Source organism: Ambystoma mexicanum, chromosome 7p (genome assembly GCF_040938575.1).
Source record: "Ambystoma mexicanum isolate Mex_15411 chromosome 7p, UKY_AmexF1_1, whole genome shotgun sequence".
Classification (NCBI taxonomy): Eukaryota; Metazoa; Chordata; class Amphibia; order Caudata; family Ambystomatidae; genus Ambystoma; species Ambystoma mexicanum.
This window is the reverse complement of record NC_090939.1, coordinates 197,459,800-197,473,477: the sequence shown is the minus strand read 5'-3', so window position 1 is coordinate 197,473,477 and position 13,678 is coordinate 197,459,800. Positions and strand designations below refer to the sequence as shown.

At 42.3% G+C, this 13,678-nt stretch overlaps 1 protein-coding gene across 2 annotated transcripts in view; it reads left to right on the top strand.

The window, feature by feature from the left end:
- The window catches only part of IGSF5 (immunoglobulin superfamily member 5), a 544,054-nt gene that overhangs the window by 221,461 nt on the left and 308,915 nt on the right, over positions 1 to 13,678 (top strand). For both annotated transcript variants that reach the window (XM_069636052.1, XM_069636051.1), the window contains one exon: positions 8,854 to 9,162. In XM_069636052.1, coding sequence (XP_069492153.1) covers positions 8,854 to 9,162 — 309 coding nt within the window. The remainder of the gene's footprint in view (positions 1 to 8,853; positions 9,163 to 13,678) is intronic.

Sequence of the window (13,678 nt, the reverse complement as noted above, 5' to 3'; positions counted from 1 at the left end):
CATTCAAGGAAACCCGGACCCGGTACCCGGTATGGGGGTAGCCATGCCGCTAAAAGCGGCATGGCTACCTCCATACTTGTAATGAGGCCCACTGTGTCCCTGAGGCGCTGGTTCCCTTTCACTTCCGTGATCGGAACCGGCGCTGCAGGGTCCTTTTCTTTTATTTATTTTTTGATTTTTTGCTTGGGTGAGCTGCGGGGTGTCTCCCACAACCCCCGCTCACTACACTGTGTAGTATAGTGAGCGGGGTGTTGCGGGGGAGACCCCCGCAGCCTCTGGCTTTTTTTTTCTTCATTTTGTTTTATTTTGCTCGGGTGAGCTGTGGGGTGTGCCACACAACACCCGCTCACTATACTCTGTAGTATGGTGAGCGGCTGTTGCGGGGGACACCCCCGCCCCCCGTAGCCTTTGTGTTTCTTTTTTTTACCGACCCCACACCAAAACACATACCACAAAAATGTCAAACTTTTGGTAGTTCAAACTTTTTGTGGCATGTGTTTTAGGTCTTTTGGTGGGGTCGGTAATTTATTTTCAGTCATTTTGTCCTATTCCACATGTTGTAGCAAACGAAAAGCCTGGTAACATGGGTACAAGCTCTGCAGTTGCAGTAATGAGTAACTCCTGCAGTTTACTGGCAAATACTGGTATTATTCGCCCAATTGAGGAAATTTAATCATCTGTTATACAACTGTGCCAAAGCTTGGAAAACAACAGGAATCTGCACGAAAAATCCTCGCTATCACCAACCCCGGGTATTATTCGAGTCGTCTGTGATAAATTGATCCATATCGGGTAAAGGTGTACAAGTACCATCCTGACCCAAATGTGATGCTAAGAGTGTGAAAGAGGTGAATACAACTACACAGACAAACCCAGACTTCACTATAACCTCCCTTCCGGAGTTTCCTCTGCTCAATACCCACTCTTCAATGGCAATAAACTTAGTATTGCAACCATTTGATAGACTTTCTGATGTTCCATCGGAGGAGAGCAAAGAACATACACATCTCTTAATGGAAATTAAAACAACACTTATGAAAAGATTCGATATTCCAGAACCTGCAGGGTGGACGGGTCCAATGAATATAGGCGGACCTGTTAGGGAGGAAAGGACAAAGAATGTTGAACAATGTCTGGCTTTGTTTGAGCAACCATCCAGTTTGGCATCTCATACGATTGACCAAGAAGAAATCCAGAGTGTCTGGAGAATTGTGAATTATCTCTGGAATCTATGCCTAGAGCATCAATTATAACAATTGTTGAAGCACCTGGTCAATCTAAGAGTTTGCTGACCTTATCACCAAAAAAGTGCAACAGGAAGCATCAACAAAGGTTAAAAAGATGCAATTATGCAAAAGAAAGAGCTCCAGGAAAAGGTTACGATCACTAAATTCAGAAATTGATTCTGTGATAGTTATTTCTGGGGAGGAATCCGAGGAGATTTCTGATTTGGGAATTAAAAAAAGAAATCTTGAAAAAGAAAAACAACTGAATAAAATGAAAAACAACGCCATTGCGGGTGCTGAGTCCCTGTTTGAGGACAAAGCAGTGAAGGGAAAAATAATGAGTATGAAATGTATAAAACAGCAATCTATTGTAGCTTATTTAAAGAATAGTTTGCGACAATTGTCTAGTAATGATGCAAAGTGAGCCTCTGATCTTAAGTGGAACCGAGAATACTCGGAGGATGATGAAGTGCCATCAAGTTCCACTCGATGCTCGGAGATAGAGTCCAGAAGCCAGAGGGCAGTCATGGTGGAACATATAGCACCTCTTAGGTCTCAGAAAGATACAGGACTCAATTTGGAAAATTATTAATTATCTGTGGCTAAATATAAGTCTACGCTTAAACCAGCACAATCCAATTACCATCTAATCGGCTTTGAATTGTTGTTTAAAGATCCAGGGGACTCGTCACTGAATAGACCTTCGCCGTTGGTGTTCTTGGAACACATTCTCTTTTTCCGTTCAGTAAGTACTAAGGATATAGCCCAAATGGAATTTGTAAATATGCACATAAGTGACCTGATAGTAGTGCATTTATGTTCAATACAAATTTATAATCTACTATTGAAACAGATCAAACCTTTCTTAAGTCTTGGAGTAGATGTTTTTGGCTATGATAATAGAGTGGTGGAAAACTGTGGCAACGATCTGCTAATGTTTATAAAACCAAAGCCTCTGGCTTTGAATTGTTGTTTAAAGATCCAGGGGACTTGTCACTGAATAGACCTTCGCCGTTGGTGTTCTTGGAACACATTCTCTTTTTCCGTTCAGTAAGTACTAAGGATATAGCCCAAATGGAATTTGTAAATATGCACATAAGTGACCTGATAGTAGTGCATTTATGTTCAATACAAATTTATAACATACTATTGAAACAGATCAAACCTTTCTTAAGTCTTGGAGTAGATGTTTTTGGCTATGATAATAGAGTGGTGGAAAACTGTGGCAACAATCTGCTAATGTTTATAAAACCAAAGCCTCTGGGCTCCAGTAGTAGAAAAGGCATTCAGACAAATGAAGACATGTTGCACTTACATTTCTGAAATTGTAATGGTAAATTTCCTATTTTGTTAGATTATTATATCTTTTTATTGCTGGAGGTATGGCTGCGAGAGGCTACTTCTTTAGATGGCTTTTGGATCTTCTTAAGGCCAGCATAAAAGGACATACAGGTCATCCATTTGGAGGTCTTATGATTGGTCTGAAAAATACTTTAGGCCTTTCAGCTAAGGAATGGTAGTCTCCTTCAGATAGCTCACTTCCAGTGAGTGCAACATATCATGACGGATTTACGAAAAAGGAATCTAATGAGCTACGGATTACGATATATTGGAATCCATTACGAACAAATCTTGATTCATTATTGGATATTTTGGGAGATGTGTTTGATACCTGGCAAAATGGTATGACATAAAAATGATGAAGAAAATGGTGCCACCTTCTGAAATTAATGGGGGCCGAATGACAATGAAAGTCGCTGGTCCAATTTTATGATGGCATGAGGTATACAAAAAATAAACTGAAGTGTTGCAGGGGATATCACTAGTCAGACTACATGGAAACGGCAGGAGGCTTATTCAACTATTGATTATATTTTTGGGTCATTATCCTTTTGGCTATACTTATTGTCAATGAAAGTAGAGTCATCCACATTGAGTGATCATGCTTGTCTATCTTTGACATGTTGATTTCCACTCAAGCATCAAGAAAATAAAAAGGGAGCTATATTGTTAGAACCCAATAGTGTGGGAAACCATCTAGTCTGCTCATCTAACGTTATTAAGAGATTTAATGAAACAGTAATGGTATTAACAGAAAGCATAAGCAATAAATAGTCTGAGTTGGAATTTATTACGGTAGAGCACTACTGTCAAATAGCTGGACAAGCATATGAGGCCTACAAAATTCAGTTTACTGCTAAACATGTACATGATGAAATATTAGGGATAGGGAAAAAGGAGCATGTCATTATTCATATTATTTGGGTATTTATTGAGCACGATCCTTGCTTTGGGAAGCAAATGCGTGCTTAAAATCATTTTGGGGAAGAAAAGGTTAGGGGCATAGAAACCAGGGAGTGGGGATCTAACAACAGGGGTGGGAGGGCAACAGTACAAGTGAAGCATCGGGGTGTTATGTGTGGGGCATTGCAATGACCGGATACTGCTGATAGAAAGTATTAGAACACTTTAACCACAATACCATATTGGGTGAAAAGTCACAGGCAATTTCTATACATACATGTTAATAAGAAGTTGCTATTGGGCCTGAAGGATGTCTTCATATTTCATTGGGTCTATTTAATTGCCAGACTAGTATAATATCCAATGTGATCAAGGAATGCTTGTGGGTTCATCATTTCAAAAAGAAATTTGCGTTAACATTACAAAAGGAATTGCTGTTTAAGTTTAATACCCTACAGACGTGGAGTGGAAACTTTTCTTTGAAGGATATTAAAAGAAAAATAAATAAATGTAAAAGCTCTCGATCTATGGACACATATGTTCTCCTAAATCTAGTTTTAAAGATGAACACTAGTATGCGGGCTAATATCCTGAGTAGTTTATTCAGGAACATTAGCCGGTCATGCGGGCTCATATCCTGAGTAGTTTATTCAGGAACATTAGCCGGTCAAGCGCTCGCTTTGACATCCGTGCAGAGCTTGCTAACGCAGGTTCGAATCCCGGCAGGGCCAAACTCAGCCTTTCATCCTTCCGAGGTCGATAAATAAGCACCACACACCATGGGTAATAAGCAGCGCTCAAAGGCGCTATGTAAATACCAAATTATTATTATTATTAGGAGGGGTTGCTTTATGCCAAAACTTGGAGGCACAGATATATTTTCACAATTTTTAAGAAGGGGGATAAAAGAAATCCAGGAAATTATAGGTCGATAGCCTTACAAGATTCTATTGCAAAAATCTTTGCATCAACCCTACTGGATGAACTAAATGGATGGTCTGAAAGAAATGGGAAACCTACGATATTTCAAATGAGTTTTAGAACATGAATAGGGACTTCCCTGACCGGTTTAAGCATTACTACCAAATAACAGACCATTATTTAGTGCATGTGTTGCTTCGTCCCTTGCATTTGATCATGTAGATCGGAATCGACTATGAAACAGACTTTGGTCTTGGGGAATAAATGATGGCCTATTAAAAAAAAATTGGTCTTTATCTTGATACTAATAGCAAGATAATACCTACATATCTGTGGAAAATCTGAATGCCTTATGCCCAAAGTTAGGTCATTTGAAAATTTCCATCATATTATTCCCAGATGTTATGTTGTTTCATATGACACAAATTGGATTACAGCGAGCGTTAGAGTTGCTAGTAAATCATATGAATCTTAATAAATTGCAAATTAATGGAGCTAAATCATCCATCTTAATAACTAACGTAGGCTGAATAACCAATGAAAAATTCTCCTGGAACATTGGAGGGAAAGAAAATGTAAGTCAAACGCAGCTGACATACCTGTGATTAAATATACAGGAGAATCCGACCAGTACAAATATGATACAAAGAATAAGAAAGAAGCTGGTTCCGTCATATGCGCAGATATGGAAAATTAAATCAAAGTATTCTGCTTATACACTTATTCCCCAATGACAAGTTTTTTTGTGGGAAAGGGATACCTGCTTTAGTGTATGGGCTTGAATAGATGCCATTACCGAAGCCTCTAGTACTGGATCGCTTAGAAGGGGTCCTTTGGAAGAAGATACTGGGGCTATCAAAAGGAATCCCCAGAGCTCTAGTTTGCAATTAATGGTACTCAGAATACGTAATGTTGTGGAGACTTCCCCACCAAATTCCAAAGTATCTGACTCGAATGAGATTCTGTATTAATTTATTAGGCACCTTAGAGAGATTGGGACCTGGGCTGGGTTATACAGCTAGAACTTGCAGATTGTGTAAAAATGCTGAACATCATGAAACAAAACATCTTGTTTTACACTGCGAGGTCACCCAATCTTATAGGAGATTCTGATTGGAAAGATTTGTACACAATCCTAGTATGGTGATCAGTGATAATCTCTGGCCACTGCTAATGGAGCGGACAAAAACATCATTGATTGTTGCACTTATTAGATTTCTCAAAATTATACATGATATTTTAGATGAAGAATTATATATAAATTAAAAGTGAAATGAATATTTTTATGGAAAATAGGTGGATGAACTGAATAAATTCATTTTTACTGTGTGTTAGATTTTTTCTTTATTTGTAAAAAGTTTTTTGTAAACTATATCACAATAAAAAACATATTTTGTGATTATTTGGTGTATTTTAGGTTAGCTTTTAGTAGATTTCACTACTTCTTTGCTTATTCTGTTTTAAATTTCAAGCAGGAACTCCTGAATTGCATGGCTGTCAGCAGTGCATTATTTTCTCTTTATCCGCTGCAGGGAGTTTTGTATTTTATACCTCTTGAATCTGTTGCGTGAGCTGCATTCGAAGCACTATGATGGGCCAGGGGGGGAGGATGGGGCGGTGGTAGGACCCCACCCCAATATATTCAACTCACATAGTATAGCCAAGGACATGTACAAGACTGCCATTTTGTGTAGATGTTAGTGCATTTTGCATAGATCTTAGTAATCATAGTTAGGAGACAAGGCATGTACGGCAAATACTCCCATGAGGACAACCCACACCCCCAACCACAATAAAGTTCATTCATTGTACTAACAGCGTTTCAGAGATGTTTTTTACTCGAAAGGAATGTGCCCTACAAGGCTGCGATCATAGATCTGCACCTGGTGCGCATGTTATCTCGCACTGGCCAAAGTCTGACCTGGCCCACCCCTAGGCGACCACGAGTTATAGCCCATATAACTGACTAAGCCCAAATAGATTTGAATTCCATGGCACCAGGTGACCTTTGACCCTCAACCCTAAAGTAACAAGTCTTGAATGTTCAAAGAGAACGGACATTGCATGTCTGTGAGCTCCAATCATGTGATTTGTATTGCGAGGGGCTGGGAGGGATCAACATGAGGGTGGACACCTTGGAGCCGGATGGCGCAAAGGGGAGTGAGTGAAATGTGTGTGTGGAGGTCAGAGTGCACCAGAACATCCCTTGTGCCAGTCTTAAAGCCTGCCAAGTGCACAGTATAATGATGAAGTAGCAGTGTGTTAGGAGTGCAGTTAATTTGTTCTTTGTCCTTCGTTGATGAGAAGAAGATGATATCCAAAGCACCCACGTGATGGAAAACGTACAGACTGGGCTAGAACCAATGACCTGGCATCCCTTGTGGAGCAGGCGGATCCTGTATAGGCGCACACCAACCAGCCGTGCAGGTTTCTACTGTATAGTATTGCGTCATGATGATGATGTGTCTCGTCTTAAGTCTCTGCTTGTACCCTTTTCCAAGAAAACGTTCTTGGCAGCAGAGTTCTTTGCTGTTGCTCCCATTTTTGTGGGAGATTAAAACTTGTTATCCTTACAAGATCTTCCCTAGCTGGTTGTATTCTCTCTGGTGTGAGTATTCAGGAGCATGCCTTCAAATCACACCATGTAATGTTCAGCAAGGGTGTGGGAGCCCCTCTACTGAGAATGAACATGGGTCAAATACCCTGTTGTATGGAATTTTCCCACACCCTTGCTTCACTATGTAGTGTTACAGATGTTTTGTTGTGGATGGGTGTGCCACATTTGCTATACGCAAGTATCCACTTTGCTCGGCCCTCTTTTTCTTCTTTGGTGTCGGGAGAGGATCATCTTGGTTCTCATTATTTCGGCTGTAATTGTACCTTTTTGATCTTTTAGTGTTTTGGATTGATGTCAAACTCTATCGCGGCTTCCTTGTGTGTCTTTGACCATCGCATTCTCCTTTTGAAAGAAGGTTGTAGTGCTCTTACCTCGGGTGAAGTCTGGCTTTTGCGTGGAATATTGGGGTGTTCTGGTGCCTTTTGTGTAAAGGGGTGGTAGGCAGGTGGGGGTATCCAATGGAGTCACCCAAGGCAGCAGCTGCATTCACCAGCAATTCACTTGTTACCGCTACCACCAGCAGAAAGCAAACAAAGCTACCAGAGGCCCCTGATTCCTTTCTGCGGTTACCACCCCATTTTCCGCCGTTCACCCCTTAACAGCATTCTGTCTGTTGAGTAACCAAGGCAATGCATGTAAGGCTGTACTTACCATTTGATGGCTGTATGTGTGCTTAGATTTCTGCAATGCGTCTATGATATGCCTGTACCTGTATACCTGTAATGCCTGTATTTGGCGAATGATGGTAGTACTGTAGTATATCAGGCTGCATCCAGCATGCAATGGCCGGCAATACTGAGCATGCTTTCTGAGCATCATTTGAGTATGTGAAGCTGGTGTGTCATATAAAAGCAGTACCTGGACATTTGATGCTGTGCAAGGTCTACATTGGTAGTGCCCGGGCATATTAAGTAGTACTGCTCTGTACAAGTGTCGTTCCGGAGATGCTCCGTTGTATCTCTCAAAACGCATTAACACAACCACGATTTGCATTGAATGAATATGGTGGCCCCTGCTTTGAAGTCTGGGCACCTTCTTTGTGGAATAACATTCTAATTCGACTGAAGAAAAGTACCAATCTGGGACACTTCAAAGAGGAATGAAAAACCTATTTTTTCAATAAAGGCAGTGGCCGAGGCCGTTGTTCTTTGAAATCCCGCACTGCCTTGATACAATGTTGTGTGTTTCTGTGTTCAAGTTACATGTGCGCTTTGAGGCCTATGGGTATGTAGTGTGTTATAAATATTAAACTAAACTAAACAGTAACTTTGAATAGCTATCAATCAATTTTATGTTGATTTTCTATTGATTACTACTTTGATTTGAATGTGGAATTTATAATGATTATTTGATAGCAACTGTAGTTATAGCCCAGTTTTGAGAAAGGCCTAATGGCCGAAACACGTGTTAACCGATAAGGGCATAACCAATCAATAAGGGCGGAATCAATAAAATTTGGAACATGACTTATTCAATTGTGTTATAAATGACTGGCGCAACCTCAGGATACAACCACATACACTTAGCTCTCAATCAAGCAATAACCAAGAAAATCTGTCCTGAAAATAATTGTATTTAAAGTTCCAACATAGTTGCAAAAATAATCATGCATACTACACATTTTAAAATAATTTAATTGCAAAGATTTAAAAAATATATATTTAGTATGTTTACCAGAACCTACACCTCAATGCTCAACTTCAGACTCATTTGAATGTTGATGCACTGATGTGAAGATAGAAAGAAACGTGGATTTTAATGATGCAGTTAAGCAAATGATACCGTGATGCAAAAGCGGCCATTTTATATATATGATGACACTGACGTGTGCTCTTGCTTTTACAGTCAATGGAACAGTGCGCATTACGAATGACAGCCTCATCGCCGTGGTCCATGAAAGAACATATATTGTGTGCCAGGCTTCAGGATGGCTTCCGGCTCCTCAAATGACTTGGCTTATAAATGATTCTCCTGTGGATCCATCCAACTACATAACAACCAACACTGCAGTATCAGGTGGACTTGAAGATGCCGTGAGCATCTTGAATATGACATTTGGGCAAAATGAGACTGTGAGTTGCTTGGCTTCTATAGCAGCACTTCCAGGACCCCAGTCTTCAACTGTGTTCCTAACTGTAAGAGACAAGCCTGCGGGTAAGTAAACATAGCTTAGTTATTAATGTAATGTAAGGGGTCATGTATACTGACCTGCTTTCACTATTAGTGGCTTCGATGTGCTTGACTCCGTACGAAAAATGGGGGAGAGGCAGCTGCGAAACATGTGCTGTTGATGGGTGGCGGTCAGAAACACCTGTTCCTGTGTGCCAGTCTGCTTTCTATGTTTGTGGTGGAGAAATGTTATTTCTACTAATTATGACTAAGCATGACAGGCTTTGATTAACAAGACTGCACCTTCCTAAGCATCAACGTCTTATTGTACATTAAAGAACATCACAGAAGACTGGGCAAGTGTGGCATAGGACACACATTGGATGCTAGTCAGAAGAAGCAGAAGTTGGGGATGTCTGACTCACTGAATGAGGATTATTGTTAGTGAATTGTTTCTTAAGGAAGAAATTGGTTGAACACATACCTTACCCTCTGGCAACAGTCTAGATATCATATCATGAAAATATTTCCAACACTTTTCTTACTATATTTATATCCTCTAATTTGTGGACAGCGCCCAGAAGGGGCATATTTTTCTATTGCTTTATTCTTTACTTTAGAAAATGTGCAGATGGCATCCCTACACAACCACTGTTCTTCATCACTATGCAAGTGCACTTCTTGTGAAACTTTATGTAACAGGAGGGCATTGCCTGCACTCCCCTCCCCTTTTTGAATATTCTCATCTCTGGAGATACTGTATGAGGGTTGAAGTGGTCCGATAGATACCGTTATGGAGGCTAGTTTGGCGTTCTGTGGACAGGGGAAATCCATTCCACCTGCATCTACATAACAAAGTAAAAAATGTTACAAACCTCAGGTTTTATTTTCAGTGTGATCGGGATATGCCAGATCAAATCAACCATCTTCTCAAAGTATCATTATTTAATTTTCGTTTGCTTAGAAGAATCTCTTCTCATATTGATAGTGTGCTATTACCTATGGTCGTAGGTGCCCTTATCAATTCTAAACTATATTATTGCAATGCTTTGGCTCTCATCACAGGTTTGCCGGTATTCCACCGGTAATTCCGGCAGGATACCGGCAAACCTGCCTTACCATCTCCACTGCCCGATATTCCGGTATTACAAGGATATTAGGGGCGGCGGGGACGCCAGTAACTCCTCATTTCATAGAGTCCTATAGGTTAGTAACGGTGCCAGTGATTCGGGCATTTATTTGCCGGCAGGGGCCTGAACTCCCAGCAGGTCAGGACTGCCGCGAGATCCGTGGCCCCCACTGGCAAACTTGAAGAGAGTAATTTCAGAGTAAACAGGATGCTCTATCCCTAGTAGACCTGATCCATAAAGCAGATTGAACAGGGCACTATATCCCTAGAAGGCCTGATCTACCTAGCAGAGCGAGTAGGATTCTATAACCTAAGGAGCCTAATCCACTTGGCAGAACAATTAGGGTGCTATTACCTTAGATGGTCTGATCCATCCAACACAGCTCATCAGGCACTATATCCCTTGGAGGCCTGCTCCACCTGAAAGAGTGAGCCGAGTGCTCTATTTATATCGCCTAGTCTACCTGGCAGAATGAACAGGGTGCTATTTCACCAGAAGTCCTGCCCTACCTGGCAGAGTGAGCAGAGTGCTATATCCATATCAGGCCTGATCACCTTGGCAGAGCAAACCGGGCGCTGTAAGTCTGGGACTGAATAGTCAAGAAATTAGCAGTGACTATGAAACCTGAGCGATACCAATCCCATCCTTGTGTAAACCGATCCTGGCCTGGACTGAGGATCGTGGCTTACTCCCTCCTCATGTGTTTCTTAAAGACCCTTGAATTGTATTCTTTAAGTCAATTGATCTGGTACTTCAAGAACGGAAGTGCAGAGGAGCAACAGGGTGTAAGCGGGGAGCCACTCAGACTGAAGTGATCAGGCACTGTTTCAAAATTCCACATGGCTCACTGATGACCACACACCTTCTTAAATGCTTTCCTCATGAAACTGGTTGCACCTGAGGCAATTAAGGGAATGACATTGGGATATAAAAAGAAGTCCTCCTGCCTCACTTGTTCGGGGAGTTGGGGGAGGTAGACCAGTGAGAGGGGAGCAGGGGAGCACGAGAGGCAGTGGGAGAGCATTTGCAGGGTCAGCTGAGCACCATATCAATAGGAGTCCTGATTCACCTGGAAGAGCAAGCAAGGTGCTGTATCCTTAGAAGGCCTGATCCACCTGGCAGAGCCAGTAGGAAGCTATATCCTCAGAAGGCTTGATCCACCTGGCAGAGTGACCAGGGCACTATATCCCCAGGTGACCAGATCCACTTAGCAGAGCCAGCAGGGCACAACTTTCATAGGATGCATGAGTCATCTGGCAGAGGCAGGAAGGCGCTTTATTATAGAGGTCCTGATCCAATGGCATAGAGAGCGAGGCGTTATATCACTAGAAGGCCTCATCCACTTGGCTGAGGGACCAGGGCGTTATTTACTTGGGAGGCCTGACTCACCTGGAAGAGCCAGCAGTGCACTGTATGCATAGGAAGCGTGATCCAACTGGCAGAGACAGCAGGGTGCCATCCTAGTAGGAGGCCTGATCCACTTGGCCGGCAAAGCAGGGCATGGTATACCAAGGAATCCTGATACACCTGACAGAGCTTGCAGAGCCCTATATCAGAGAAGGCCTGATCTACCTGCCAGAGTGAGCAAAGCTCTGTATCCCAGAGACTGAATAGTCAGTACGTGAGCTGAATGCTATATTCTTGGGAATGAATGGTCCAGAAGAGAGCTGGGTGCCAAATCACTGAATTCCTTTCCAGAACCTCACTGCTAGAACCACTAATGAAGGTTTCCACACTAGCACTGAGCTCTTTGGTTCCAGGATAGTTGATGTATAAAGCCCCTATGGTAGTCTCCATCAGCCATTGGAATGTGGCATTGTGCAGTGGGGATGCACTGTGGGATGTGCATGATCTTTTCACATCCGCGTGGCAGATGAATGTGCTCTTCTCCAGATGTTCAGGGTGGTGCATGGATATTTGATAGAATTCACTTTTCAGATCCGGGACAAGGAACCAGCTGCTTTTGATCAGGCAGTTCAAAGCTTCATCCGCTTTGGGAGTTGTGTACTGGTCCAACACAACACGCGACTATTCAGCTTGTGATAATGAATTCACATTTGGACATTGCTGTTCCATCTTTGTTTTATTTGACTACAAAAGTGGTGCAGAAGGAATAGGGTTTTCGGGACTCCTGGGTGAGTTCAGCTTTAGTAGGTCATCCAGGTGGAATGGCACATCTTCCACACCTCCTGTGAGACCTCAGGACCACTCATGGAATGGGGTGTATTCTATTATGTCTTTTCTGTGTTGCTTCCAAATCCCCCTTGCAGACAGAGAAGACATACTCTTTTTGGCCAAGCTGCTCCCACGGAAACTTCTTTCCTCCCTCAGCAAATGGTGAGTTTCTGAAGTTCAGCTTCTATGGGTCAAATGCAGGGACAGTTGACGTGGATGCTGAAGCCTGGGTGACATTGGTGGTTGGCTGAAATTGTGCTATCCTTGCTAGCTCCTCTTCTAAAGGGAATGATGTGGTCTGTAATGCTGGTAATAGGTACTCAGCTCTTTGTGATTCATTTTGTGGTATCAGATAGCAAGCATCTGCTATACAAGTGATCCGCCACAATTTCAGGGGCCTCCATCACTATGAGCTGTGTCTGTCGGCTGTTGCTGTTGCATGCCTTTCCATCTACCTTCACGGTTGTCTGTGAAGGTATGGTGATCTATCCAGATTGGACCGTTGGTCGATCCTAGGGTTCTAGGTCATTGAGAGGTATACCTTTTAGCGCAACAGTGGCATGTTCAACCTGGCAGTGTAGTGTGAGTGAGGTTTTGCCTTCTGTTGGCAGAGTCAGGCAAGGGTGCCAAACATTGAGAAGTTTGTCCCTAGTATTAAACATATATTATGATTGCCATTCATGGTAGCACATATGATTGCCAGTGTGTTGCAGTCGATAATTTCTACCCCTATCTATTGAGGCAGATGTATTCTCACCTTGATTTATCTAAGGTACTTGCAAGTGGCTTCTCGCATAACAAAGTAGTTTAATGAGAGGTCCCAGCAGTAGGTAGTAAAGGTGGGTCTTGTAGTAGGGACCATAGATGATGGTTACTTATGAGCCGGTACCAAGTAGTGCATTAGAGTGTCTTTCTTTGTTGTTCCTAGGCACAATGGCAAATGGTTGAATCGGTCCATCAGGAATCATCTCTTGATGTCGGTGACTCTTTTTGTGGTGCTGATCCGGCAGCGGATTAGCACCTCGTGCTACAGTCAGTTTTAAGATTGCATTGGGAGTGGAAGTCGTGCGTGTAATGGTGATAGTCTCGTTGAGGCCAGAATTCTCCCAGCGCTCACTACATGCGAGGTTCTGGCTTCTCCAGTTCCAGGGCCTCGATATTATGGTTTGGGCATCTGGATTCAGAGCAACATGCTCTGCAAACATGCAGTAGTTTACATTGCAGTTGAACAGTTTTGCATCATGTCACTCTTGCTA